The sequence below is a fragment of the Neopsephotus bourkii genome, unplaced genomic scaffold, assembly GCF_033783945.1.
Source record: "Neopsephotus bourkii isolate Nb327-2 ecotype Australia unplaced genomic scaffold, CSIRO-AGI_Nbou_v1 NB_663, whole genome shotgun sequence".
In the NCBI taxonomy this organism is placed as follows: domain Eukaryota; kingdom Metazoa; phylum Chordata; class Aves; order Psittaciformes; family Psittacidae; genus Neopsephotus; species Neopsephotus bourkii.
Window position 1 is genome coordinate 2,506,575 of NW_026901162.1, and position 25,871 is coordinate 2,532,445.

Here is a 25,871-nt window from a genome sequence, read left to right on the forward strand (position 1 = left end):
AGACTATCCAAGAGTTAAAAAAGGGATGTAGAAGTCAGCAGGAGTGCACCCTGCCATTCATAGCAGCAATTTTACATTGACTATGCTGAATTCCAGCATAGCTTTTCCCAGATGGCATGGTATTTTACAATTTCCTCTTGCAGTTGACTGCTATCGTACATATATATAGTACAACAAAGATGTACACAAGGGTGAATTATTGCCTATTCTTTGTTATACTCTCTTTCTTGAACATCTGGGGCTTTACTTGTGCGGCATTTAGTCTTCCTCAGAAGAGTATCTTTGCCTGGAAAAACAATATATGCAGCAGCTACAAAAGATAAGGAGAAATAGAACAGTATGGCTAATGATGAGAACACCAACAGCAAAAATGTACAGGGTTTTGTCACAGTAATCTTGCGGCTGATGGAAAGGGGGGATGAAGTTTGGCAGGTACACAGAAAAAACCCAGTAGTTCCCAAGAATGAACCAAACAAAGAGGAAAAGGCTGAGGGTTAGATGGATGTAGTACTTGTGAGCATTCTGCCTCCAGGGATATTCATCATCGTCATCGTCATCAATCACAACAGACTTGGAAAGCAGCTGCCTCATCCTGGTTGAGTCGTACAGCAGGAGGGTCACCTGAAGACATTGGAAGAGAAAAGGGAGTAAGTCAATTGGCTGTGGAAAGTCTCAACACATTCTGGTCACTGCCAGCCTTTGGGCCAAATTAAAACTGGATGTGGCAAAATCATGTAGGAGAAAGCTGAGGAACCACAAATGAGGCAGATCCTGCTGGAAGGTAATGTATTTTTCCTCTACAGTTTATTCACCAGTGAGATTTAGGCCAGACATTGGAAAAAAAACAACCTGCCAGTGGTGAGGATGGAAAGGCGTGAGAACAGATTGTGTAGGGAGATGGCAGTAGCTCCCACACTGGAGACTTTTAAGAACAGATTAGAGTAACTGCTAAATGACTTGAGTATTTCCTGCCTTGTAGTGGGTGGATTTGTCTCTCCTCATTATTTTTCATGGCTATATAGGTTAATCAGCTTAAGTAAAATTATGAACGGTCTAGATTTTGACCTAAACCCCAAATAATTTGCTTCCAATACTTTGAATGATTCTGTCAAGTTTTCTTCAATTAAGCATCATTTTCTCAGATTGCTCCATTCCTGTCTTCAGTCAAAACCAGCAGAGAAACAGGTGGAATACCATGATACTGTGGGGATAGGAAGGTCTGGTCTATAGGGAAATGCAGCAGGACTCATCAGCAATGCTTAGAAGATTTCTATTTTAGTCTCAGAATACAAAGTATGTCAGTAGGTTGACTGCAGTGTAGAGAAGTTTTCAAATTTCTGTCCCCTAAATGACTTTCTTAATTTTGGTATATTTATAGGAGAGGTATATACAGGGCTAAATGAGGATTTGGGCCAAACATTGTGAAACCTCTGTTACCTTGCTACACTTGAAACACTTGGCCCAGTCCTCAAGGCACTAGCCATTGTAATTGCAACTCCCCTTCTTAGGTACCTGTGCTCCTGTACAAGCCTCCCTGCAGCGACCTGTGTTTTTGGGAAAGGGACTTTAAGAAAGCAGGTGAGCAGCAAGTTGCCTCGGCCAGCCAGGAATGAAATTCAGAGAGAAATGTAAAAGATGTGGATTTATAAATGGCTGAGGGGAGGGACATACTGTCCAAATAGGGGTTCTCAGTCATGTTCTCTTTCCCAGAGTTATATTCTGTGCTCATTTTTATGCTTGAAATAAGAAAGAGCACCATTTTACACCTTCTTCATTAGCCAGTGAACAATGGTGAGAACACTGACCAAGGAAAACCTGTTTGGGTATATATTCTGCTGGGTTCAGGTTTTAGTCCACGTGCCCCATTTTTTAGAGGCAAGGCTTAGCAAGAGGATCCAGGAAGAGGATTCTCTTGCTCTTCCCTGTAAAACTGTTCAATTATGTATAAATTATTCAATATTTTTTCACAAAGCCAGCTTCTTTTTTCTGGCCCAGATGTTGGCACCAGTTTGTGAGAAACAGAGATTAAAGTCCCAGCACCAACTCAGGCAAAAAAAATAATGGCGTTTCCACTGCATGTCTGCCATCCAGCTGAGCACTCAAACAGGTAGGCTTTTTCAAGCCAGGAGAGCATCTTCTTCTCAGCTGGACATTTATTTTAGGCAGGCTTATGACACACAGGAGGGAAAAACCTGCTTGGCCAGTGGGTCTGAGATTTCTGCACAGGGACCTGTGGCTTGACCTGCAGCTTTGTTGAGCTCCTTAGATTTGAGGTTAGCTCAGCACATAGGCAGCTGCCTGTAGTCAAGCTTCACCAGGGTCAGCAATGGGAATGGGGTTAAATGGCAGATGAGCATCACCTTTGGGAAAGTCAGAGAAACCTCCCAGGTGGATTTATGGATCCCAACTGCATCTAACCAGGTTGTGGAGAGTGTATTTCATTCTTACAGATTATTGCCTTACCAAGTTGTGATTGAAGCAAATTCTGTCAGTTGCTCACATTGTTAATAACTGTTGAATATACATTTATGGAGCAGCATGACATGAATTCAGCAGGCATCTGGATGCTGTGGAATGGCTCAGTCGCCTTGTTGAATATCTGTGAATATTGCTTTTTAAAAGACGGGAGGTGGTAAAAAACTCAATGAGAAGCCTACAGATCTGGGCCAGAGTGACTTGCCATTAAACAATATCTGTCACAGGACAGCATTGATTCAGACTTCATATTATACCCATTCTCTGACCTTTTAACTTTCAGACATCAAGCAAATGTACTGCTCAGTGGAGTCAGTGCAGTCTGATGAACTTAACAGAGGCAGAGTTGGAAGAGGTGGAATTTGGCAACTGATAAAGCACTAGAAGATGACACATGAGTTAGATCAATCAAATTCTTACCAAATGTATTGTAAAACTGCAAAATGGACAGTCCTGCTGTCAACTGAAGCCAAATTCAAGCCATTACTTGATGTCAGCATGAATATTAACTGATCCACTTACCATGTTATTTAGGGTAAGGAAAACTGACTTTAAACCAGGAGTAGCTGAGAAACAGTCAACATTTTTGATGAAGGCTTCAATTCATTAGCATGAGATTTTTCTCTCAATTCTGCTCTAATCTTTTCTAAACTATTATTAAATGAACCTTTGAGTATACAGATAAGGCCATTGGTGTGATCAAATGACTAAGCATTTGCCAGTAGAAATCATAGCGCAACAAATTCCTTGTAACATGATTAAGCACTATCTTTTTTTTAATCCATTCACTTATTTACTGACCAAAGGTCCTCAGGGGGGATGATTCATATCCCAGTGATGCACTGCATCTTGGTTACCACTGTGAAAGAGTGAAGGGGAGGCTGAGACCTGCAGAGGAATATACTTTCCCCTGTTTTGATCCTGGCAAAGGAAAGAGTCTAGAAATATTATCAAAGGGGACTGTAGCTAGCTCCTGTTTGGAGTGGTTGCTGGCTGCAATATGCAGTGCTGTCAAGTGGGAGACTAGCAGGTTCCCTCTAAAGGGCCAAGCTGCCTATACTGAAACATTAGGCCACGACCATCCCATCAGGTCTACCCTGTCTGTTGGTGCTGGACTCCTGGGAACATAGGTGAGTGCTGGGTTACTGCTGCCCCCGTTAGCTATGCAGGCCAGGCAACACCACCAGTGCAGATGTTCCCTCCTGCAGTAGCACTTGCTGTTCTTAGCCCTTCATGCCCCAGCAGTGCAGTTCCAAAGCTTTTCCTTCCCATCCACCCCTTTTCCTTTGGCAAGAACATCTTTGGGACAGGAAAAAATAGTTTTGCTTAATCCTGCTGAGAAGCCTTAAAGTAGCTCTGTAATCTGTTGTGACAAGTTTCTTCATGTCCACAAACAGCCAGGTAATGCTATTTGCAAAGGAACTGTCAGAACGGGCTAATCCTTTACCCTAGAGTCCATGCAGAATCATCTTTATAATGACCAGGGTGTAACACAGACATGGGAGTGTCTCTGCTCATCAAGCAGCCAGGCTCAGGTTCAATAAAGATGTGAGCGTAGTCCACTAGAAGGCAGGTAGCTGTGGTTAGAAGATGCTATGGTTAGAATATACTGTGCCTAGATTAATAAGTCCTGCTGTGATGCAGATTTATTTACTCTGGAAGGAAGCAATGGTGCTGCCTCTGTTGTTTTTCAGTCATTCATTCTGGCAAAGTCAGAGTGGGAATAAGTTGAGCTCATGAAGGGCTGTGCACCAATACCTGTAGTTTTATAGTATTCCTAAAGCTAGGAGAGTAGCTTCACTTCTTGTCCATCCTGTGTCTGAGAATGAAGGAGAAAGGTCTGGCAGGCTTGGAGGACCTCTTGTGAAAACAGGACCACATTTACCACAGACATCCATGTTATGTAGTCATTTCCCTCAGTAGGGATTGTAGCAATGGTAGATGCTGTGATGTAGGAGAAAGTCACACCACAGTGTGTGGGACAGTGCGAAGTGCAGAGCTCATTAGCATCTCACTTCACCGATGGGTGTTTTAGGTGCTGGAACAAGCACAGTTCAGTCCTGAAAGCTCTCTTCAATACTGCATGCACATAGCTGTCTGGAGCCATCATTATCTCTTAACTAGCAAGTCAAAGTCTAGTCACACAAAGTATTTTTCACACATAGAAGGCACATTACCTTTAAGCTGCCAATCACGCCACCCACCAACAGATATAATGGAATTAGTGGCTGAACTGGGCAATCTTCCAAAAACTTCATTCCTGAATAGCAAAAATTAATGTTTGTTATCTCAAGTATTTAAATAGTGCAACAAGCTGTACAGTGAAAACTAAAAATGCTCTAAGTCAAGTGCTTAAACCCAAGACTTAATCTGGTGTCTGTTGAAATAGGGGATGAATTAAAGGAGGCTTGAATGTCCCACTACAGGAGTGAGGGGCAGGAACAAGCAAAAGGCAGAAAAAGGAAGAGAGAGATCAAAGGTAATAACAAGCAAGGTTGTTCTGGCATTACTGATTAGATCTGTGTACACAGGTCATTATCTTCAGCCACTGCATCTTTGTTTAATGAATGACTGACTGGGCCAGACAGGAAATTTTCATCAGCAGTAGAAAAGTAATCGAAAATCAAAACTGTTTGTGAAAAGAAGGAATTCTGGTAAGCTTCTCCCAGGCCTTTCCTCCTCATTAGCTCCCATGAGTGTGACATGTTCCCAACTCAGATGCCTCAAAGCTTGGGAACCAGTGCCTGTGGGAGCGCCTGGAACCATTTTAGCTTCCCAGGCAGCTGGTAGGAAACAGCAGAATCTCAAGTTTCCAAGATGTTTGGGTTGCTGGAGGCTAACAGCGTTGGTTGTTATGGAGCTGGGGATCCTGGCAACCCCCAAACCTACTGCTAGAAATCTGGGTAAGTTTTAGGGAAGGAAGAGTGTGGCAGTATAAGGATGTTGCTGGCAGTAGACACTGAAGCTTATGATACAGGTCTGTGGCAGTGAGACTCATCTGTCCAAATATAGATGTCTGCAATGCAGGCATGCATATCTGAACTAGTTTTCTAGACTCTATAGTCAATAGGGAGAAATAGACACTTGTAAAATTCAGTTCATCTCATCCTAAGATAGGCATTCGAAATAGGTCAGATGAGTTGGGCTCTGAAAGTGCCTCTTTCTCTCCATGGCTATACAGGGAATCTAGAGAGCCAGCTGTAGATATCTAAAGTTAGCTGGGATGATTCCTCTGCCCAAATTTCTTACCCAGTGGCATTTTTAGTCAGTTTGAAACTGTTCATTACGTTATAATTTTATGGTGATTGATCTTGTCTGTCAGGGCTTCAACTGATCAGCTGCAGAGAACAGAAAGGATTTTCTGTTTTCTTCTCGTATATGTCATTTTCAAAGAGAAATTTTCACTTTTCTCTAAATAATCTGGGTTATTGCTGCTCCAGAACATTGATGATGTCCTAAACCTCTCCCGCACTTTTTTTATAGCAATTATGCTATATGTATTAACAGGTGTTGTGGATTGTGGTTACTTGCGTAGTTCTTACATTAGTCATAGGGTATAGTGTGATCTGCTGTGTGTAAGGGCTGTGGAGTCCAGCGCACTCTTCTACCCTAAGTGTCTATTACCAGCCATCTCATAATTGAAAAGGGCTGGACATAGATGGATTTGGACTCTGTCCCTTTTTGTCCGCCTTTGCAAGGCTGTGATTTTTTATCCCTTTTGCCACTATGTTAACAGTGAGACCTGCTCAGGCTCCCAGCTTTACAAGGGTGGGCAGCAGGGAAATCATCATGAATTATATCATGTTCAGAAAGATGCTGCCAGGGTTTCAAGAGTCCTTAGCCTTGTAATAGCCTGCCACAAAAGCAGCTGGCCAGGGATCTCGGGGAATACGTTTCAGTTTAGGAACCTCAGCAATTACTGTTTCCAGCGTGTTACTGAGATTTGAGCTTGAGGGGGAAAAAAGACCCCAAAACATGAAAATGAATGTGCCAGTTTTGTTTGGTTGGTTTTGGTTTTTTTCTTTTTTTTCATGCAGCTATGATTCTGTTTTCAGACAAATCTATTATGAAGTCCTTTCATATATGTAACATGACAGCAGTCGGTCTTGGGAATGATTTGAATGATAAGCAGTGGCAATCTAGATTTGGGGGGTGTATTGCAGGCAGACATGGTATCAAAAGGGGAGGGGAAACAGGGTAATACAGTAATAACTTAAAAAATACAACACTATGGGTGAATAGGACCTACTGTTGGCAGATGGGCTTTGATATTTGTTAGAGTGAAATCTAGGCACATCATGTGCCAATCAGTTCACACAGAGCATGTGCCCGATTTATTTGGGAACACCAGAACTAGTAGGAGAGCACTGGTGCTAGCTCTTCTTCCCATGAGTACCAAGTATGTTTTCCTTGGACTGTTAAGGATGGGATGTATGGGACTGTGAGAGATGAAAGCTCTGTTTCTAGTGCAATGCTCCCTGTAAGCCAGAGCAATCTGTGGTTTAGAGTGAAGAGCAATTGATCCTGGCCATGACATAGACCACCATGTAAATCCAAATGAACAAACCAGCAACCTTTGTGAGCTCAGACACAACAAGGATGTCCAACAGCTTGCATGTGTCCAAAGGAGAAAAAGAGATGGGAGGCTTGAGGGAGCAGAGTTACTTGCACATTTTACCTCTGTTATCACAGAACAACACTTCAGTGAGATCCAGGACACAAAGTCTAGCCCAGTGAAAAGAGCAGTTGTGAGTGACCAGGGTATGAGTGTCTCTAAGGACACCATTTTGAGCAGTGTTGTGCCAACAGATCACTACTAACCAAGTGTCCTTGCAACTCATGATTATCCATGAAGTGAAGGGTCAGGATGAATGAAAAGCAATACAGCATTGCCCTCATTCTAGCTGCTTTGCTCTTCTCAGGAAGCTGAAAATGACTGAGTAAAGGTATCACTATCCTATAGTAAAGGAGAGCTGCTGTATAGCAAGGCTAATGTGATGTTTGGTGCCCACTCCCCTCCTTCTCTTTTAATAGGAGGCAGAGGACGAAACATGCCAGGCCACTTTCAGTTGTTCCTCGTGGATGACTGCCGCTGCCATCACTTAGCACAGAGCTTGGTCAAGCCCTGGGCTGTGGCCTTCACACTAGGAGCTAGGTGCTGCAGAGGACTTTCCTCAAAATAATTGCGTTTGGGCACCATTTTGTCAGAAAGCACATGAGCAAATCAGAGGAAACTCACAGAAACAGTGAAGGACTGAAATGCAATGAAAGATTATGTTAACAGCTGCGAAAGGGCAAGACTGCCCCTCACATAAAGGTACAGAGTCTGAGAATAGGCATCAGACAACTATCAGGAGCACTTGAGAGCTGAGGAATTATTTGGTGTAGATATGAGCGTGAGGAATAGTACTGGGGTAAATTTGAGCAGGGGAAAATTCAGATTGCCTATTGAGAAAATGATGTCATCAGCTTTCATATGTGATTTAACTACCCTTGGGGAACACTGTGTATGAAGGTAGTCTAGACAATGTACAAGAATGTGATTTTGGGAGCAACCCTTCACTGTCCCAGAAACTAAAGCAAATTCTCAGAAGATGTCTGTGAGGCCCTTCCATATCTGTATTTTTAGAGTGTTTAGTGAAAAAAGGGGATCATCTCTACCAGTGACAGTTAGAAAGCTGCTAAACAATCTGTGGCTTGAACAATGTCACAAGTTAGGAGCTGGGAAAATCTGCTGAGTCCTTTTCTTGTATCTTGATTTCTACTGTGATTTGCAGTACTACCAGATTTAAAAGCATACAGTGTTAGTGTGTTAATGTTAGTTATTACTGGGGTACCAGTTGATCATCTCTGAGTTTTAACAAATATAATTAATTTGTTAACTTTTGAAAATGCTTCTCAGTTTTTGTCTGCAGAAAGCAAGAGCCAAAATGACTGGAGGCACATCAATAAGTTATTCTCTGAGATCACGGTAACAGAATGTTATCAGAAAATCAGAGACTTTTGCTTGGATAATAAATATCTGCATTTTGCTTGACATTTAATTTTCCTAGAAATGCCTCTGCAGATCTGTAGCTGCAGGAAGCGAATATCCTCTGACAACAGTATATTACAGTGACATTATCTCTTAATTTCAGTAAATTGTGAAAAAAGGGGCTCTATATCTGATGCAGGAGATACCCAGAGCTCCAGGCTAATATCTTACCATACACTTTCCACTTCTCACTGATCTTAAAGGTATTATGAAATATTCCAAGGAAATTATAAGTGATCAGATTCCAACCCTGGATTCATTTCCAGAGGGTTGCCTGTCAATAGGCATGTAAGCTGTACCACACTTTTGAGTTATACCTTCCCACCTCTTTTCCACTGCTCAGGCATATTCAGCCTAGAGAAAAGCTAAAGCTAAAATCCTCTTAAGGGATAAATAGCAATTTTAAGTCATGAATAACCATAAGAGCCTAAGTGGTGAGATGGAACAGTTCAGTCCATTTCCCTACTTCCTAATAGCTCTTTAATCCCTCATTAGAACTCCCTAATTCCTAATTAGGACATCCTAATCAGAATCCTTCCACAGTCTCTCTCACTGGTACTCAGAAGGCCCCAGATAAAGGATGCAGCACTGAACACTTCAGCTGAACGCTTTTTGTGAGTTTGGCCAACTATACCTGCTAACAGGCTAGGTGTCCTGACCCCCCTAAAGGTCGTCGCAATGCAGACACCTAGAAGAGGGAATGGGACTTTCACAGTCAAATTCAAGGCCAACACATGGCACTGAGTTTGGTTACAGGTGCATATAGTCCAAATCTAGGTGGAATGCATTTTGCCCGTAGCATCTGCATGTAGAGTTCCTTTGTACCATCTTTCATGAACAAGACAGAAGGTGAGACCTCATCTGGAATATTGTGTTGAGACCTCATCTGGAATATTGTGTTGAGACCTCATCTGGAATATTGTGTCCAGTTCTGGGCCCCTCAGTTTAAAAAGGACAGGGACCTGCTGGAGAGAGTCCAGCGCAGGGCAACTAAGATGATTAAGGGAGTGGAGCATCTCCCTTATGAGGAAAGACTGAGGGAGCTGGGTCTCTATAGTTTGGAGAAGAGGAGATTGAGGGGTGACCTTATTAGTGTATATAAATATATAAAGGGGGAGTGTCACGAGGATGGAGCCAGGCTCTTCTCAGTGGCAAACAATGAAAGGACAAGGGGTAATGGGTACAAATTGGAGCACAAGAGGTTCCACTTAAACCTGAGAAGAAACTTCTTCTCAGTGAGGGTGACGGAACACTGGAACAGGCTGCCCAGGGAGGTTGTGGAATCTCCTTCTTTGGAGGCATTCAAGACCCGCCTGGACACGTTCCTGTGTAACCTTATCTAGGTGTTCCTGCTCCGGCAGGGGGATTGGACTAGATGATCTTTTGAGGTCCCTTCCAACCTCTAACCTACTGTGATACTGTGAACAGCTTCTCAAGGGCACCCATCTGGAATGACAGTAAGCACTCCTGAGGACAAGACTTAAAAATCGAAGTGGTTTGGTTACATTGGAAAAAGACATCAAAAATCCATGAGATGACAGCTGAAAAAGCTGAACACTGAATATAGGAGAGAACACTTCAGTGTAAATAAAAAACAAGTGTTTGATAAGAAGCAGCACTAACAAAACCTGTCTGGGCTTACAATGCACCATAAACTAAATTGGAGCCAATGAGTTGGTGCAGAGAGAGCATGTTTCTTTTTGAGGTATGTTTACAGGAATCCTGCATGTTAAACAGAGGAGCTGAATATTCTGCACTCCTCAGCTGCAGTCCTGTGTTCCATCTTTTTTTTTGGATGGGAGGAAAAGATAGCTTCATTGGCCAGAGGCCAAAGGAGGGAGGCAAAAATGCCAAAAACCAGGCCTCAGAAACAGTGACCTGTGAGATCAGGATGAAAAATGCAGGTTTTGAGATCTCTGGAAAAAAAAGAGAAGATGGAGTGGGGTTATAATAGCACCCTTCAAACAGTTCAAAGGTTCTCTTCACAAGGATGGTGACCAATCTGTCTTTGTGACCATGGTAGGTAAGACAGGCTGTAATCTGTTTAATTTGCCATAGGGAAGATTTAGGTTGGATATGGGGAAAAATATTTTGTCTGTGAGAGCACTAAAATGCTGAAATAGGCTTTTTGGGAAGCTGTGGAATTTCCTTGAGCAAGGGCAAGTCAGACATCTGTCAGGGATGCTGTGAGCATGTGAGCCTATCTGAAAACAGAGGTGGGCTGGTGTCTCTGCCTATGTTCCTCAAGTGGGTCGCAACCCTGTGGAGGATGTGAAAAGCCCAAAGGGAGCAATGAAGTGTAAGAAATTGCTCAGTTAATAAATAAATGAATAAATAAATAAATAAAATCTATGCTAAGGGCAAGGAAAAGGTGATGCTTAAGAAAAAAGGAGCCTTGTGCAGTTTAAAAATGTATAAAATTCTGCTGCTCAAAGGATTTTCTTTTCCTTTCTTAAATATTTGATCTTGAACTGCTACTCACAAATCCAGCCTTTGGGGGGGTTAGACAAAGCAGAGCAGCTGAAAACCAGGTATCGCTTACAAAAAGGTGGATAAATAGCAGCCTAGATCATCTCTTTTTCCCTTCCAGCCCTACACTTCTAAGGTTTTTGCAGTGCAGTTAATACAGATCTTCTCATGTGGCAGATTCTGAGCTTCCTCCCACAGACAGAGCCCTGTACTGAGGTAAGACACTTGGCGAGGGGGGGGGGGGTTATTTAAGACAAATAGGGTCAGAATTCAAGCACATTCATTGTGGGCTGAGATTCTGTCTGAAGCTGAAGTATCAACACACAAGTTCAACTAAGTTTCCCGACTCCCTTCTCCCTCTGGATGTGTTAACCTGCCACACAGTGCTGGGAAGTTCCTGTTTTTAAATTGCTTTAGTAGGCAACTTACCTATAAAAGTCATGGACAGTGGTAAGGCAAGGAAAGCAAGGAGCGCAAATATAAAGCATGCTGCGGATGAGAAAAGAAAGACAGCATTATTGGGGGTTGAATTTCAGAGACCAGCAATTCCATCCAGTGCTTTGTAGATGCTGTTTGTTCATGAGGTTGTGTAGCAAGAAATGCAGTGCACTTGGTGGAGTGGGAATATTGTTTGTGGTGCAGGGTTTCATATGATGGGACCAGCAAGTGGTTTGTCACTCACTCTCCCAGAGCTCAAGCTTCCATTTTTTAACTCGTACATTATTAGTCCTTGTATCAGTGGAAAAGCAATGAGGGGCACAAACTGCTTTCATTGCTACTACTCCTAGGAAGGGCAAAGTCTCAGCCATCGCTACTACTGTAGCCACCCTCAGCTTCAGAGGCACTGCCAGGTGACTGTGCAATAACAAGTAACTTTGCATCAGCTAATCCATGGCAACTGATGAGCCATATCTGTTTGCTAAACAAATATCAGCTTTAATGTCATTTCACTTAGTTTTCACTGATAGCTAAATAAACTGTCTTTACTGCAGATGTGAACAGTTTCTGGCTGGTCTAACTCCCTGAGCCAGCTCAGCTCATGAAAACAGGCAGCATCTCCACTGGAAGGAGTGGGACTTGTCATTGTGATAGATCAGCTTAAGCTGCATGGAAGGATGCTCTTAGGGGTGCACGTAGACTGTTCTAGCAGATGAGTGGATCTGAGGTGCTTAGTTACTCCCCAGAGGACTGCTGATGTATCTGAGCTCTGCTACTTTCCCAGCACAGCCTGATGCTGCAGAGGATGAATGCTTACCTTTGCAGAAAGAGAGAAACAATACCATCAAGAAGAGTGAGCAGCCTGTCTTACAAGAGCTGTCACCTCTGTGCCTAATCATGAACACTTGGCAATATTAAAGTGAAACGCTGCCCTGCAAAATGAGAGTAAAATATAATGAGGACATTCTGTGGCCAAGCGTCCCTGCAGAGTGCTTCTGCAAATGGCTTAATCTGCAAGTAGATGCCTAAAGTGGCAAAAGGGCAGTAAGCAGAGGTGGGCATATATTGCAGAGGGGCCAAGAAGGGCATGGATAAGAAAGGGAGTGTGATATCTCCTCAGAGGGTTATGAAAAAAAATCTTTGAGCAAGCATTTGGGGTTGGTTTGGGACAAGCTCTTCCCCAGGCAAACTGTGTCACACAGTTCCTTGTGCCAAAGAACTGCAACCTCTGCAAAGCAAATGGCATCCTCCTCGCTGCTCAGGAGCGGGGACGCTGCCAGCACCTTGTGTACAGTGCCACTCTGGGAAACTGCAGCAGTGCCAAAGCATCGCCCTCAGAGTGCCTTAGAGAAAAAGGGAAACATCATTGCCTCCATTTTACAGAAGGAGAAACTGAGACGGGGGACAGAGGAGCAGCATCAAAATTCAGGGCAGATCCACCAGGCTTTCTGACTCGCAGACACTTTTCATGGGAAAGCCCCATCCCCCACATGCTGCTTTCTCTGTCTGCACAGAACAAGGATCCTGCACTTCAGCATTTGGGAGACATCCTTCTTTCTCAGAACTAACGTGTTTGTTATCGCTATGAATTGGTAGAGACTGAAGATACTTTGAGTTAAAAAAGCATTTCTGTTCCTTTGTGCCACTCTCCTCCTATCCCCATCGGCCTATATGTGTCTTTCTCTCACAGTTTTTCTCAGGCTCTCCTATCTCTTACATGCAGTACAGTACAGGAATTCTTCCTCTGCTTGAATAGTGTCCTACACTTGACTAAGCTCTTTCAAACAACTCAGCCTAGAGCCTCCCTTTTCATCACATCATATTTCATGCTAAGTACTCTTGCTTTTACATTATCTAGACTATTATTTTCATATTCAGAAGCAACGCTGTTGTAGCTGATTTGGGCTACCAACACATCCATGAACATCACCTGCACATAATGCCTTCAGCCTGGGCAACTCATTTGTCTGGTACCCAGATGACTGCAGTTCAGGTCTGCAGGAGTTGCATCAACTGCTTGCTGTTGCCAGAAGCTCTGTCATCACGGTGCAGCTTTCAGCAGTGTCACACCTCTGTCTGTGGTTTAATAGCCACCTTCTCCTCCTGCCCTTGCTGCACAGGCAAGTACTCAGGTCCCTGGCAGGAGGAGGCACCATGTAGTTTCTTAGTCATGCAGTGCTTGGTCTGTCTGACCCCTGTGGAGAGATGGATAGCTTACTGGGTAAACTCAGTGAAAGGCTTGGTGAGGCCCATGTATGTGTGCAGCTGCACATCTGGCACACAGGTGTCAGTGTTTGCCTGTGGGTAGCATCTACCCTATAGCTTTAGCTTTATTTCAGAGGGGAGAAATGGGAGGTAGGGACCATTTGGAGCTCAAAGAGAAAGAGATAATGGTTCATTAATTCCCCTCCCAGAGCAGTTGCGGGGAATGTATTTACTCATTATCTCCCCATTCAGCTACAGCCTCTTAGGTCTCGAATTGGAGGGGCAGATGTGTAGTCTGGGAAGGCTTCCAGATCCATGTTTAACAAAGTGAGACTCTCTCAACAATTGACTACACAACTGGCAGGGCCCCGCAGCCACTCCAATGCCGCTAGCAGCGCTGAAGAGTGTTATCCCCGAAATGTGTGGGGTTTTCACAGAGCTGCTGCTCAGTCAGGAAGCAGCCACTCTCTGCCTGGGTTTGTCTGGGTTTTGCTGCCCCATTCTGGTCCACGGACAAATTGCTCAAGAAAATGGTGTTTGCCTTAGGGCAGCACAGCTCAGCAGATAGAACCCTGCTGTCTGTGCAGCTTCACATGGGGGGCTCATGATATTTTTAACTTGGTGCTACCACCTCACAGAGATGCCCCTGGATCTGTTCCTATAAAAAGTAGCAAAAATGGACTGTTAGTCTCTAAAAACAGAACAGGGTGAAGGAAGTGTTTCTAAGAATGACTTAGGAGAACGTTCTGCTCCACAAAGCTGGTGTCAGGGCATCAGACAGGAAAGGCCCCTGCTCTGTACCAAGGCAGTGCATGGTGGGGCACTGGTGAAGTCCTCCTGAGGGAGGCATTAGTGAGTGAGTCCTAACGTGCCAGGAAATGGGTGAAGGGAAGAGCTCATGTCTGGGGTCACAACAGAGGAAGAGGAGAGCAAGTGGCTCTGTATCTTGCACTTTCCTTGACATCTGTGGGCGCAGTGGGTGCAGATTTTGTCTCCTTCTCAGCAGAGATGTTTAGCTGGTACAAATCTGCTGTTTAGCTGAGTTACTCCTGACAGGGTCTTCTCAAAGAAGTAAATCAATTTCAAATCACCATTATAGTCTCTTTCCTATATTATCTTATGGTTGCTTTTCTGTCTGGTGCCTGACTCATTACAACTTCCATAACCATGCTTGTGCAGTGCAGCTCTCCTCCTGCTACTCCCTTGTTTTCCGTCCCCAGTTCTGTGCCTGGCCTCAGGGCACACAGCAGATTAGCTGTCTCCGGCATGTGGGACAGATCCAGAGGCAGTACTGGAGGTGACACCAATTCACCTGTGCGCCCTCAGACTTTATTTTGCTGCCACGATTTGTCAAAGCATTTGGAAGTTGCAGAACATCCCAGGCTGTCCCTGTTTAAGTTGAAGGTAAAGTTTCTGTCTTTTCAGGTAAGAAGAGCCCTCATGGGATTGTCAGGAGTGATTTATGAGTACAGATCTCAACCTACCCACTCTTCTTAGGTAGTATGCTAACACAGCTATAGTGCAACCTGCTCAGTAGAGTGTGTGACAAGCTGTCTGATAATAAACACAGTAATAAATGAAATGTTGTGTACATTACCATCATTCCCAAATGCTGTTTGGTCTATAGCTTGTCAGGTTCCTGACAAAAAAGGAATATATATATATTTTTTTTTTTAAATGAGATGCTACCAGCTTCCAGAAAAAATCTGCAGTTACCCCAGGATTTACCTGCATGAGCAAGCTGAGGAGGAAAACTGTATGTAAACTCACATTCCCCCCTTCAGACCCCCCATAGGAATGCTGCTGTGAAGGGGGCTGACTTTCAGCAGTGTGGATGTGGGAAAATTCGGGTCAACTGGCCCAGGACTGATCATGCCCCAAGGCAGATGCAGACGGTAGTTAGTAGCTTAGTAGCAATGTCACTTGTCACACAGGTGTGCTGTGCAACAGCATGGGCAGTGTAACAGGATGGAGTGCAGGCAGGTAGCAGATATTTTCATCCACATCTTATTCCTCCACAGTATCTTCAGGCATCCCCTGAAGTACTGATAGGGACTTGGAGGAAAGAAAGGATGCAGTATGTGTGGGTGCTGCAGTGGCAAAGTGAATCTCAATGGAACTCCCTGGGGATCCAGCTTCAGCAAGGCCATATGTTTTACAGATCAGAGAGGAGTCTGCCCAAAGGTTTGGTAGCTGTGGATACTGCATGTCTTTCAGGGATTTTGGGTGACAGGAAATGTCACTACATCAGATGGGATATGCAGAAAAGACTTGAATGAACTAACTTTGAAGGAAAACAATTAAATCTGTTCAGCCTGGCTAGCCAAAGGCCAAATGAGAGAAAATAACCACAAGGTTTGAACACTCAAAAAGGACCTGTAAGTGATGCACAGAGCTAAGAAAGCAGAGATCTGAAATGAACCTGGGCAGAAACAAAGATTGCTTTGTCCATGAGTCTAAGTGCCATAGCAAGGAGACATATTGACAGAATAGTCTCTTGGGACAAATGGCAGTAAACCCACGCGTGGGGTGGTTTCATCTCTGAACAAACTAGATACCCAGCAGCTGGAGGATTCAGTGTAAGGAACAGCTATTCCCATGGAGGTCTCTAGTCCCAGTGCAAAGCCACTGTAGGGAGCAAGAAAAGTGTGATAAAACTTACTTGAGACACAATCCAAGCTCGGGGTTTGCTGTCTGCCATCTCTCTTTGCTTAGACAGGGTTGTGTTTCTGTGAAATACTTTGGTATCCAGATAAGCTATGCCAGCATTACACCACCTAAAACTGGAGGTTCCATCAGTGACACCAACAATGCTTCTGTCATCAGAAATGGTGTGGAGTAAGGAGGTGCCAGTAATCTGGGAACCTTCAAGACAGGGAGGATGTAGACAGAGAGGCAGAGGTAGATGTAGGTGGTTTGGGGTTAAGCAATATTGCGGAGTGGGTTGTCTGGCTTTCATGCCATGCCTCTAGCTACTGAACTACAACCATGGTCTAGGTCTAGGTTCTGGATTCAGCCCTTTGTGATTAATTTGGAGATGTACTTTTAGAACAAGATTTAGGTGTTCCATAAAGAGCCACCAGTTTGCTTTGCAATACCCAGGGTAGTGGATTAGCCATCTTTATTTTTGGTCAGTTAATTAAAGACTGCCCTAATGTTCTGAACTTAAATTGCTCTACCAAGAATGAAAAGAATTCAAATGATGCTGCACGGGTAGGTTGACTCTTTGGAGTCATTTAAATATCAGGAGACCACAGGGACAAATGTGGGGCTGTGCTGAAGCGCTCTTCGAAAAATACACACAAGATGATGAGAAAAAGTGAACTCCAGTGTCACTGTGCTTCAGGAGGGTTTGCATCCTAATGAACAGAAAATCAATTTTGGATGCTTTAACTGACCCATAGCTAAATCTGAGCTGATTCTGAACTTGAATGTAATGAAAAACTAAAGCTAGTGTGTTTCCTGGAGCAGTATTTCTGGGTTGCCTTATTCATGGACATCTTTGTGGGTAACAGAGAGTGCTTCCATGTAAGAAAGCATACATAGGATCAGAACTAATCCCTTTCTTTAAAAAACAATGTCAGAAAGATCATTTATTTTCTCTGTCATCATTAAAGTCTAAGTGGCAATTTAATACCAGCAGGGAATGGTGACATTTTGATTGTAACAGGTACGAACAAAAACCAGACAAAATACCACTTTTGCCTTTTTTCATTGTGATAGTCATCAGCATGCCCTGCTGCACGTCCTTTCTGTGGCTTGTGAGGGAGCCCTCACCAACCCAATCCTACTCCCAAGGGCTTCTCAGTGTTTGTCTCTCCCCAGCCCTCCTTTCCCCTGGGGCAATGATGAGCATGAACAAGTGGGGCAGAAAATACCTTCTCTTTCCCTGCTTGTGCTGGCTTCCTGAGGATGAGCCTGGTTTGAACCCAGGCCAGGGCTGTCTCTCCCTCCAGCTTGGTTTTCTCTGAAGGGTTGTAAGGCAGCAAGGAGTTTAAGGGGCTTAACCATTAATAAAAGGTCATTCTGAACTTTGAGAGATTTTCAATTGAAGCCAAAAGCAGGACTATAAAAGACTCCAAGGTAACAGCCCTACACTGGTAAATGCAGCAATTAGTGTGGGTGAAGTATCAGTTCCGGTGAGTGGTCAAGGGGTTTTCTTCTTCTCATATTTGAGTGGAATTAGAAATTGCTACTGCTTACAAGCAAAAGCAAAATGCACTTGCAACTCGGAGCTAAAAGGAGGTGCAGTCAGCGAGAGTAAGCTGCTTTAAAACCCTTGGATTTTAACCTTATGCCAATGACACTTCTTTGGTCTTATAAAACCCCACCTCTGAAGCATAAGACTTCTGTGCCTCAGCCGCCAGCCTGAGCTTTCTGTTGCGTTGCCTCTCAGAGAGCAAGAACCAGCTTCTTCTCCCATTCCAGGAGCTGTTGGTTTGTTACATATCTCTGCATCCTCCACTATGTGAGGATGAACCTGCTGCTTTAAAGCTTGGATGAGCCTAAGCTGTCTTGTGAAAAACCTGCATTCAGATAACTGATACTTCCTACCCACAACATGTGGCCCGTTCTGAGGGCTACTCATGCCTGTGTGCCAGGGACTGGGCAAATGCAGGGAAGAAGACCCTGCTCCAAATGTCTCTGGGTGAAAGGGGGGGGCTATTCCTGACCATACTCTATCTCCAGCCCTGTGTTCCTATGTTGACACACAGGCTGGCAGCAGTTTTGCTTTGCAGGAATTGGTTGTGGGGAACTTTGTTCCCAAGCTGGCCACACTGCTCTTTACCTGGTGTTTTTCCCTGCAGATACTTCTGCTGGATTACACATAAGATACCAGTTGAACCAGGAGACAAACACAGCATATTGCTTAGGTTGTCTGCTGCAGCCTGTATTTAGGTACTTGGTGGCTCTGTTTGTTTGAACTTTTATGCTGATCTGCTATAATCCAAATACTGCAGCAGGGATGCGCTGTGGGGACAGAGTTACTACTGTGCACTCCACCAGTGCCCAAAATTGCCTAGGAAGGAAATGCCTCAGAAAGGAGGGAAGAAAAGGGAACTTCAGTAGAAGATTCAGGCAGAACTTGTTACCGTCTGGATTCCTTCATATACCCAGCTTGGCAACAGGGATACTCAAATACAGAAGGTTACTATCAGAAGTGCCTTACCATTGCTGGCAATTTTCGATATGCACCGGTGGCAGACTTTCTCCAGGCCAGCAGTCATTGTGAAGAGCCTTTTCGGGTATCTGTGGGGATACAGAAATGAATATGCTTATAAAAAGTGTCTCTGACTTACCCAGGGTCGCTCAGGAACTTTGGCAAGCTTTCCCTGCCCTCCAAAATCTCAGAGTATCCACAATCCAGACAGCACTCATCATTGTCAGTTGTGCCTTTCAGCACCTTTGGGCTTGCCTAGTGCTGATGCTAGAGCTTTGGGGTAAAAAGAAGGCTGGGGAAGAAGTATTCATGCTGGCTTTCTGAAAACTTTAATAGGTTCTATCTTGATTTTAGTTGGGGCTGGGGCAGGACAAAATGTATTTAACTATTATGAAAAAACCCTGTGTAGCAGATAAGGCTTGTTACACAAACCTCAGCAAAAAATACTTAGTGAGCAAAAATGATTTCCAGAAAAGGAGAGGAGAGAGGATGAAAATACTTCTAAAATCAAGGAGGATGCTGAAAAGGAATATAGAAGAAAACCTGCAAGCCGCAGGGAGCCCAGAACAAGAAGCCTTTGATAAAAAAGCAGCTGGACTAGAAAGTAGCTCTTTGTAAAGCAGAACTTTTACAAGGTGGGGTGGGGGTGAGCAAGCCGCTAGGCATCCAAGGTCTGGGCGTCAGACAGTGCCAGACAGTTCAGTAGCATCCAGTGTCAATGGGAGTGTGGAAAGCTCACAGACACACCCCAGTCCTCAGCCTCTGGTCAGGGTCACCACAGATCTACCATCAACAGCAACTGTGTGAGATGACGGTGTGTGCAGAGGAGGATGGGACAGGGGAAGCAGCATTTCTGCACATACCTCAAATTATCCTCTCTAAATCTCCTGATGATGAAAGAGCAATATTTTAAGCTTAGCCTTATTCTGTTCTAAGCTGACATGAAGCCCACCCCACTGGGATTTCTTGTCATCCAATACCGAGCCCAACCTGGCCCAGAGCCTACTAGGGATCACAGGCCCCCAGGCCTGTGTTGAAGATAGGGACAGACTTGTACCACCTAGTCTATATGTGGCCAACCCCCCTCCAAATCCTGTCCAAACCCTACCAGACAGGGCTGAGCAGAGCTGAGTGTTTCCTGGGAGTCTGCTTTCTCCTGCAAGCCCCAAGACCTATGAGCTGCAGCAGCACAGGACCCTCTGCTGCTAGGGGGAATGGATTGGGTTTGTTCCTCGCGCGTTGGCATTGCAGTTTCTATTTCTCAGCAGAGGCAAGTCTGGCTTTACCTTTTGATGAGCAGCCAAGCAAGTAGCAGGGACTGAAGCTTTTGCAGGCACCCCACCAGGTCAGTAACCCATGCTGAGGTATTTGCATGTGGCAGGCAGGCACCAATATAGACATATCCAGGTTTCTAGTGCTCATCATCCCATCAGGCATCTCATGGATTCTAGCTCTCCTTTTCAGGCCCTCATCTTCATGCTGTGCCACAAGCCTCATTTGATGGGTGTTACTGCAATAATGAGCTTTGCAAATCCCAGTGGACATCTCAATCAAAACTGAACAATGGACTGGAATGGAGATTATATGTGAGTGCCTGACCGCTGAGGAGTGCATACTCCTCATCCTGGTCACCTAACCTTCTTCAGAAGAGCAAATACAGTGCTTTTGGCCTGCAAGTATTGACAAATATTTTAAGGAAGGAGGCAAGCACTGTCGCATGCTCAAAGAAAACAGGAAGGGGGAAGGGATTGTGGCAGCTTCCACAAGCAAATGACACATTAATTTAACTTTAAAACTTTTGGTGCAGCTTTGTTCCCAGAAAGCGCACAAACAGGCATTCATTTTGTGCCATTGGCCGCTGACAAATATATCCTAAATTATGCAGAGAGCAGTAATATTTCTTTACATAAATGTTAATGACTAGAATTACTTTTATAGCAGTAACACTTACAGAAACCGTGTTAACAAAACCAATGCCATATTAAAAATTGGTTGACTACCAAATTGTGTTGAGCAGAATTGCTTGTGGCTGGGGATGCTGCATTTCTGTGAACAGAGGGTAAAACATACGTTTAGTCTAAATTTATTTTATATGAAAGGAAAAAGACAAACCGAGGGACAACTCTGTATCTGGGAGCATGTCACCATCTAGTGATGGAGCCCAGAAATGGCTGTGAATCAGAACAATGAGTTTTAACATGTGAGATGAATAAAGCACATTCCTGGTGGCTGCACAAAACGTGTTCACACAAGGACACATCACCACCAGGTGATGGTTTCAGTCATTCCTCAGACATTGGCTTTGACTCCTACAGGACTGAAAAATCCTTCAGAGAAGTTATGTTTGCTGGATAAATTGGTGTTGCCCCTTCCCCCATCCTTCAGGTTCTGCAGAAGTTTCTGCTGGTGTTAAAGATGAGTCTTTTCCTGTGTGATGAGAGTATTAAAGTGCAATTCAACAGCCAGGTGGCTGGGTAACAGCTTTGTTCCCCAGCTGAAATAGAGAAACAATCACTGAAACTCACAGGAAACTGCAAGCAGTGTAGCGTGAAGGCTGGTAGCATGCAAAGGGAGGGTGGATGTCCTGCTGCCCAGTGCCTGCTGCCAGCTTGCTGGTGAGCTGGGAAAGTCACAGGCAAAATGGAAAACTCAGCCACAACTAGGGAAAAAAAACTTAGACCAAAGCCAGCTTCCGTACCTCCCCCATTAGTCCTCTGGGGTCATTTGCCTGAGGTGAAGGGACCCACTCCAGTGCTACAGGGGTCAGCAGGGGGCACAAGTTTCTGAGCCCCTTGCAGGGGGCTGCACCTCTCTGCACAGCCGCTTTTGGGGTGGCAGATTGCAATCACCCACAGCAGAGCCACAGCACCCCTGTGCCTCCCACAGCCTGTCCAGCACTTCCCCACTCAGTGCCCTCTCCACTGGTGGCCGGTGCCCAGGTCTGCCCCAGAGCGCTGGCTGCTCCCTGCCTGGCACTCATGCTGTCCCCCACACTGCTGCCTCTGTTGTGACTCAGAACAAGCAGCAGTGCTAACACAGAGCCTCCATCCTGGTTCCTTTGTTATTTCAGCCAGTTTTAGCTGTGAACTGTTTTTTCTGATCATTATTCTTGATCTAAATGTTAAGGTAACAAAATTCAGAAGCAGAGGATCAGTAACCAACTGCCATATCCCTGACCCACAGCAAACCTGAAAAGGCAGCTTCACGCTAGTCCCACCATACGTCAGCCCAAACAAGAGTCACCTCCAACCTTGTCCTACAGTGTTCAGTCTTCTCAAACTGAACTCTGCCCTATTCCAGCTTCAGGTGCCCCACTCTGCATTGGTGAACACAGCAGGCAGAGTTGCTGGGGCTTCCTAAGACTCTGGTTCCCACTCAGTGGCTCCTGACTGCCAGTGGGCTGTGCTGGGAGACAGTAGGTGCACATGGGCCAGCAAGCCCCTCTGCAGCAAGGTGCCTTCTCTAAAGACTGCTAGAAGGAATGGTTTCTTTTTATCTTTCTAAAATATTCAAAGTCCTCTTCCAGAGATGATGATTTCCTAACAAACCACAAAGCCCCACTCTGGTGTTTATCCCGGCACATTTGCTTCCCAGCAAATCCCTCTTACCTGAGAGTGCCAGGGGTGCCAAATCCGTTCACCTGTGTGTCTGGGAGACTAGGCAGAGGAACCACAAAATCCAGCCTTCAGAGAGAGCCGTCTGGGCGCGTCCTCTCCAGTGGGACCCCAGAGCTGTGCTTGGCACGCAGGTGATGAGGTGCAGGGGGGACTCAGCTGCTTTTATTGCTCCTGTCCGCCCGCTCACACACCTCTCGGCAGCAGCACCGGGGGAGCTGCGGGATGACAGAGCTCTTGCCAACAAAGCCCATCCTCATTAGTTTCCCCACTCCCACGGCTGGCTGGAGCCACAGCCCACCCTGTGCCGTTGCAGGGTGTCAGCAGGGGGAAGCAAAGGACCCTACACATTTGTGACTGTACCACAGGAAGGAAAATAGAAATTTCTTTTTCAAAGTCTTTTATTTTGGAAACGAAGATAATTCATTTATTCAGAAATCAGTGCTGAGTGCAAAGTACTTGGTTCTTTCTTCACGCAGTTTCCCCCTGTTCCTACCCATGAAGCTGATAGACCTCTTTGCAAAGTGCCACATACGTAATGTTAATTGTTGTCTAGTGTATATGTCTTATGTCACCCTGGCAAAGATCTCTTAGGTGATTACTTGCTAGGTCACCAACCCATGAGCAGGTGACAATCTGGTACCTCAGGTCTAATTATAGGTGTGGCATCAATTTTTGGAAAGCCCTTGCTCTGAACCGTTTGAAGTGGGTTTGAGGGAGGAGTGACAGCATTAATAAAGATTGATGTACACTTTGAATCCTTTTGGAAGGGCCCCACACAGAAAGAAAAGGTTACTTGCTGTGTTAGTCATCGGCAGGGAGCTGACAAAGTGCCTGCTCCAGCTCGGGAGGAACAACTCTGCTTTCAGCTGTCAGGTTTGCAGAGTTCAGTGCCAGTATCATTCCCAGTGCTAAAGGTCTTGCAATAAGGAAGGGGCATTCACACTGGGGTCAGCCAAAGGAAATAAAGTGATAGTGTTTGATGACTGTGTGCCACTGGGTAAGCAAAATGTATGTGCATGTATGTTACTCGCACGGGAAAAAGCACTGACCCCATGGTTATGTGACTGCCTGCTTTCCATAGCCTAGCAGAGTGACAGAGGTGAAATACTAACTCATCCCTGCTGCTGCATCCGCTGGATGCTCCTATTCATAGAATTATAGAATAGTTAGGGTTGGAAAGGACCTTAAGATCATCAAGTTCCAACCCCCCTGACAACAGGTAGCACCAGGGTCAGCAGAGAAGCTTGTACCACACCTGCAGTGCTGCCTGTTCAATCCCTGCTCAGTCCAAACTAAGGTTTTAATGTATAAACCACAGTCAAAGTCTTTGCTTTTCTGGTTTGATTCCTTAGGTCACATCTTTCACACACAATGTGAGGCTGCAGAGGGTGCTCTGTGGCTCAGGGAGATCATAGAATCATAGAATAGTTAGGGTTGGAAAGGACCTTAAGATCATCAAGTTCCAAACCCCCTGCCGTGGGCAGGGACACCTACCCTAGACTGCAGAGATGCACTGCAGGGCATGGCACTGTGAGAATGCCACCAGATACTGTTAGATCTTTTTGATAAAATGGTGAGAAACATCATTGAGCACTGAAAGCAATGGATCAGAAAAGAGGCCCAGCCTCCCACACCAATGGCTTGGCACTTTCATGAGCCTTCAGCTCCATGGAAGAGGTAGCAGCAGCTCACAGGGAAGGTGTCAAATGCAGAATGTGAGGTGGCAGCAAACACCGAACAGGGTAAAATCTCAGCTGTGCCCACAGGTTGTTTCTACAGGAGGCCAGGCTAAACCAAAACCCTGGTGCATGAAAAGTTACTAATGAAACTATTTATTTCCTTAGGAATGTTTGCTGGTTTCTTACAGGGGAAAAAAAAAAAAAAGCTTTATTTCATTTTTATTGAATGCCATTAATCAGAGATCATCTCCCACTGGTAATTCAGAGGTGAACCTGTGCGTGCTTCTGTGTAAAGAGAATTTCCCTTGAAATAATAATACATTTATTTAAACCCAGTCCTCTGTTTCCTTGCTTACCCACTAAAGTAACAAATTGCCCAAATTAAAGTGAGCAAAATTTATCCATAAGCCCAGAATATTGACCAGGAAATTCCAGTGCTCATGAAACTTGTGATAGGAGAAAGTGGAATTGCTAAAAGTATAAAAGCCAAAGCCCCCACTGAAGTCTATGTATTCTTTGTTTATGCCACTACAGAGTGTGCTGGGCAAGCATGTAGAGTTTGTAAAATCCTTTGGGAATCCCTGAAAAATGAAGTGGGGATTAGCTCCCCACACAAGGGCATAATAAAACTACTGAACATTTCTGTCTTAATTGTGTTTCGTGCTAGAGTAGAAGGGAAAGTTATCACAGCTGAATAAAATGCTGAACACTCCTAGCAGCAAAATGCCTCCTTTAGTGTAATAGCAGGAATAAACCTCTCACTTCTAAAACACAGTTGACAAAAAAGGCTAATAACTCGTAAGGTTTTACATGCAGTAAAAAAGTCAAAGTCTGTAAAGTTACTATAATGAAATATGATAATCTAAATCAGCAGTTTAATTTGCACTTCTGCAGATTAGAGCTAATACTCCCATTGCACACAGCCATAATAAAATGCACTGTTCTACTGACAACAGAAGAAAACATGGTGTGTTTTCATCTGTTTATTTCATTTTCTCACTCATAAAATATGCCTTTTGCCACCTGTTAATGCATTTATCCTCTGCTGGAGGATAGCAACCCGCACTTGGCATGGTTCAATAGAACTGAAGCTACGAATCCTCCAAATGTGAGGACCAAAATCCCTACTTGTAGCCTTAACTCATGGGAAACAGAACCATATGCTTAGTGTAGAGTAATTGTGGTAAGTGATAATGAGAAAAGCTGCTGAGGGGATTTCAAAGCAGGAATTCTGCAGTACAGTGAAGTGACCGCGGATGGGTTAGGATGGAGTTAGGAGTTGTCTACCCATGAGCTACCTATGTAATCCTAATGCAAAGAGCTTTTTCCCTTTGCTTCACTAGACAGTGGATCAGGGTCCAGGTTTTCCATCATCAGTGTGCAAATCTACTATTTGAGAACATGAATTGTAATATGTACTGAGCTTATATTTAATGAATGTAAAGTTTTGCTGGTCAGTCTTGCACAGTGACATATCAGTCATTTAGTAGCTCTGAAGCCACTTCTCATCTGATCTTGGATTCTGAGCTGTAAAATAGAGGTGTGATGCACTTTTCCCCTCTATTGAACGACTGTTTAGTCTGTTTTGGCTAAATTCTCCAGGGTGGTCACTGTCCTATTTAGTACAAGCAACACTCAGTCTGAACTCTAAGGCTGGTGGGGCCCCCATGGGTCACTGTCATGAATAATAGTAATGTTATGTGATGGCTTGATTAGTTCCCTAAATGCTGTAGGTATCCTGCCTGGCCTGCAGCCATCAGACCAGGAGGGTGTTTGTCTCCTGTAGGTCTTGT

At 44.5% G+C, this 25,871-nt stretch overlaps 1 protein-coding gene across 2 annotated transcripts; it reads right to left on the reverse strand.

Annotated features, from left to right (window-relative positions):
• Position 1: 1 nt before the first annotated feature.
• On the reverse strand, positions 2-22,761 carry TMEM272 (transmembrane protein 272). Of its 2 annotated transcripts, XM_061353128.1 has the most exons (5): positions 22,391-22,761; positions 18,792-18,871; positions 11,408-11,467; positions 4,653-4,735; positions 2-621 (listed from the first exon to the last, which is right to left on the reverse strand). In XM_061353128.1, exons 2-5 carry the CDS (start codon positions 18,847-18,849, stop codon positions 259-261), a joined length of 564 nt encoding a protein of 187 aa, XP_061209112.1. In that variant the 5' UTR covers positions 18,850-18,871; positions 22,391-22,761; the 3' UTR covers positions 2-258. The 2 variants fall into 2 exon arrangements, with proteins under 2 accessions (XP_061209112.1, XP_061209113.1); XM_061353129.1 differs by lacking the exons at positions 4,653-4,735; positions 11,408-11,467; positions 22,391-22,761 and having other exon boundaries at positions 18,792-18,874.
• Positions 22,762-25,871: the final 3,110 nt, after the last annotated feature.

Excerpts from the sequence above, each read along its gene's own strand:
- TMEM272 (XM_061353128.1), bottom strand. The coding sequence starts at position 18,849 with ATGACTGCTGGCCTGGAGAAAGTCTGCCACCGGTGCATATCGAAAATT. Across the intron at positions 11,468-18,791 it reads ATCGAAAATTGCCAGCAATG|CATGCTTTATATTTGCGCTC; the intron begins GTAAGGCACTTC and ends TCTCATCCGCAG. Across the intron at positions 622-4,652 it reads GCGTGATTGGCAGCTTAAAG|GTGACCCTCCTGCTGTACGA; the intron begins GTAATGTGCCTT and ends CAATGTCTTCAG.